This window comes from Phaeoacremonium minimum, assembly GCF_000392275.1.
Source record: "Phaeoacremonium minimum UCRPA7 unplaced genomic scaffold PA7_03_scaffold_40, whole genome shotgun sequence".
Lineage (NCBI taxonomy): Eukaryota > Fungi > Ascomycota > Sordariomycetes > Togniniales > Togniniaceae > Phaeoacremonium > Phaeoacremonium minimum.
The window spans coordinates 380,884-384,334 of NW_006920947.1; the positions used below are offsets into that span (position 1 = coordinate 380,884).

Genomic DNA, 3,451 nt, shown 5'->3' on the forward strand with positions numbered 1-3,451 from the left:
GTCAGACAGTCAGATAGTCAAATAGTCTACCTTGACAATCTGCAAGTGCTTCTCTCCACAGCAGAGAGCAGAACTCGAGATCGAGATCAATCGCATCACCCAGCGCCATCTCTATATTCCGCATCCGTCTAGAGGACCCGCCTCACTGCACCGCGCGAATATCGTCTTCACTCACTGTTGCGAACAAGAGACACGAATTCGAACCAACGCAGACCAGCGAGGCCCATTGGCAGCAATCTGCTCTCGGCGACGATCATAATTATTCAACAACAACTATTACGAATTCACTTTGCGAAGGTGTCGACATTCGCGATCGTCTCGCGAATAACTCCGTCAAAATTCGTTCTGAACAACCCTCCTCGCCTGCTCGATCCTTCGAGCAGTCCGACTTCGACATAATGCCTTCAACATTAGAAACACCTGTCCTCCAGGTGGACGCTAATGTGATCCACAAGGTCGACACTTCAAATCCGCAGAACTTGTTCAGCATGTGGACAGGTGAGCCCGTCGCCACATACTTTATCCTTTGCGTCCCAGACTGACACCAGTGCCACAGTATTTGCAAGATGCGCCGACTCTGTTCACCAGGGCCGCAGACTAGAAAACCTCAGCTGGAGATTGTGGACGAGGGAAACGTTCTGCTGCGAAGGCGGTAATGGCCCTGCCACCGCTCCTGCAGCCACCAGTCTCCCCAGGGATATTCAGCAGCCGCGCCGGTCCTCCGCAGAGGACATGCCTCAACTATCTGGCAGCCTCGACTCCGTTGAGGAGGAGGAGGCCGTCGAGTTCTCTTCAGATGCCGCCCCTGTCGACATTCTGCGACCGAGGATACGGAGGCAAGATTCCTGCGCTAGTAGTCGAAGCCGAGGTCGAGAACGCCACATCACCTCCGACGACCTGGAGAAGATGGTAGTGTCAATTGTCGAGCAAAAGGAGCCTTTCACAGCTCCTCTCCCAGACATCACCCCGTCCTATCCGACTCCCGAGACTGAGAAGGTGCTGGAAACCCCACCTACACTGGAACGGTCTGGTTCTACTACCACCGAATCACCCTGCAAGACCTCCGACACGCCCTCAGAGTCTTCTCAGCAGCCAGACTCCCCAGAGCTGCCCACTTCACAGAGCCGTACCACCATCGTCCGTGGGTTTTCACCCTCTCAGCTACCTCCTGCTCAGGCCTTTACAACCATCTCCAAGCCAGCGGCATCGGATGTCATCCCCGAGCCGAGCTCTTCACCTGCTGCGAAGTTTGTCCAGCCCAAGAAGACCGGAGCCAAGTTTGCTCTTGGCGGCTCTTCTGGATCTGGAGAGGAATCATACAGCGACCACGCCCACAGCCTGGAGGTGCAACGCCGATTACCTGTTCCTCAGCCTCAACCGAAGAGGAAGATGTTCCAGGTTGGTGGCTCATCAGAGGAGGACAGCTCTCTCAGGAGCGCTCTGGCTTCGTCTCATCGCAGCTCTCTGCTAAACGCTCAGAAGAAGCAAACCTCGTTTGCTAACCAGGTCATCACTCGAACCATTCCGTCAGCTGTCATTGACGAGGACAACTCTGACGACTATGTTGATGAGAGCGCGATCGACGATGATGACGACTCTTCTGACTGGGAAGATTCCATTGAGGATAGCGGCAAGTCCAGCATTGACGAGAAGACGTTCTTCCAGCGCGTCGACTCGAAGCCCAACTTGACTTCCCGCCGATCTCTGATCACCCTCATGCTAGAGCAGGGTGATCGCTCCAAGAAGCTCGGTAACACAGCATCGCAGTCCACTTCCGCTCTCCACGGCCCCAGATCCTCGCTGCACCGCCCTACACTGGTAGCTTCGCCCAATGACTCTGATGAGGCTCCTCTCATGATGAAGAGAGGCATGCGCCAGGCACCGCTGCGACCTATCAACGAGGTCCCGCGATCTGCTGCACAGCCCATCATGACAACCACCAACAACATTGGACACCAGGCCGCGCTGTCCCCGCGCACCACTCGCCGCAACATGCTCTCCACTGAGCTAACCGAATCGCTTCGCCGTCATCTCGTCTGGGAGCGCTCGCAGAAATCGTCGACAGCAAATGCTGTCCTCAAGCGTCGCCACACCTCCCACGATGTCGCCAACCTCAAGCAGTATCCCGAGGTGCCCTACATGAACAGAGCTGACAACGACGTCAACGCAAGCAGCTGGGACCAGTACTTCGCCAAGGAGGCCTTCAGTGGCTATCACTCCAAAGGCTGGTAATCAATCAAATCTAATCACCTACAACTTACACCATAATCCCATATTACGACATCTGCATACGCGCATCAAAAAATGATACCCCCAAAAACGGGAGCCAATTGGCATGAGTTCGGCAGCACCAAAAAGCTTGCCCTGTACTATTTATTCACATCTTCAAAGCATTGCGAGGCGGCCGTCTACAGACGGCCTGATGCATGGCTGGCAGGCGTTGTTTCTTGTTTTCAATACGCATCGGTCCGGCTTGCACACACACAAACAATGCATTGCATCTTTCGGCCTTTCCATCATCGGGACGGCCGATGATGATCATTTTCATGTTCCACCGTGCGTTTATCGCTTGTCATCATCAATCATACCATACGGGCCGGCGTTGCTCTCTCTTCGAATGATACCATGGTCTGCAACATATGTTCTTTGCTGTTTTTTTTTTTTTTTCTCTATTTATTACTACTCTCTACTGGGTCCGGCACGGGGTTTCATCACAAGGCAAAGATGGAACAGATTTTGTGTATCTACACAATGCACATCAACAGAGGGAGGCGGGTAACGGGCGACCGTACGCCTCTCCCTCCGGTCAAACTCGGCGAAGCTAGAGAAGAAGAGAGGGGTGAGGAGCCAAAAGGAGATATCCGACGGCGCTCATCAGTGCGTTCGTTTTGCTTGTGAAAAAAAAGCGGGAAAAGCTCGGAGGGGTTGGTCCAGGGTTTGATGACAAGCTCTGAGCCACCACACCCCATCCCTCATCCCAGCTTAAAGAGCGCGCGCAAATGTGTGTGTTGGCAGTTAGTTGTTGTTGGTCACATTGGGACCCGGAAAAGCGGACCAAAACCCTACGAATGAATGAGGTACCTTAAAAAAAAAATAGAAAAGCGACCCTCAAAAGAGTTTTAATAAAAATAATCAAAACTACACAAATGACTCCTGCTACGTGAACTGTGAGTAAGGACTTTGTTTCCAGTGATTCCGGCTTATAAAGAGCCCTGATTTGAGTGGACAGATGGCTGGAGAAGTAGGGTCTTCTTGCTCGAGCGCGTGCGTAGGCAGATAGATGCCCACTTTGACGGCGGGAAGAGTTTGCTTAGCTCTCTCCATAATACAGCCGTGGCACCGCCTTCCCATGTGGACTGGCAATCTGAAGAGTGGGAATTCGCGCTCCTCTGTTTCTTCTAGAGCCAATGCAGCTAGATTGGGCTCATGGAGCATGTGGTCCTAGAGCGAA

The 3,451-nt window shown here is 53.1% G+C and overlaps 1 protein-coding gene across 1 annotated transcript; it reads left to right on the top strand.

Annotated features, from left to right (window-relative positions):
- Nucleotides 1–398: 398 nt before the first annotated feature.
- UCRPA7_789 (putative duf1752-domain-containing protein) lies at nucleotides 399–2,232 on the top strand (the record flags this gene model as incomplete). Its single annotated transcript, XM_007913382.1, has 2 exons — nucleotides 399–498; nucleotides 557–2,232. 2 exons carry the CDS (start codon nucleotides 399–401, stop codon nucleotides 2,230–2,232), a joined length of 1,776 nt encoding a protein of 591 aa, XP_007911573.1.
- Nucleotides 2,233–3,451: the final 1,219 nt, after the last annotated feature.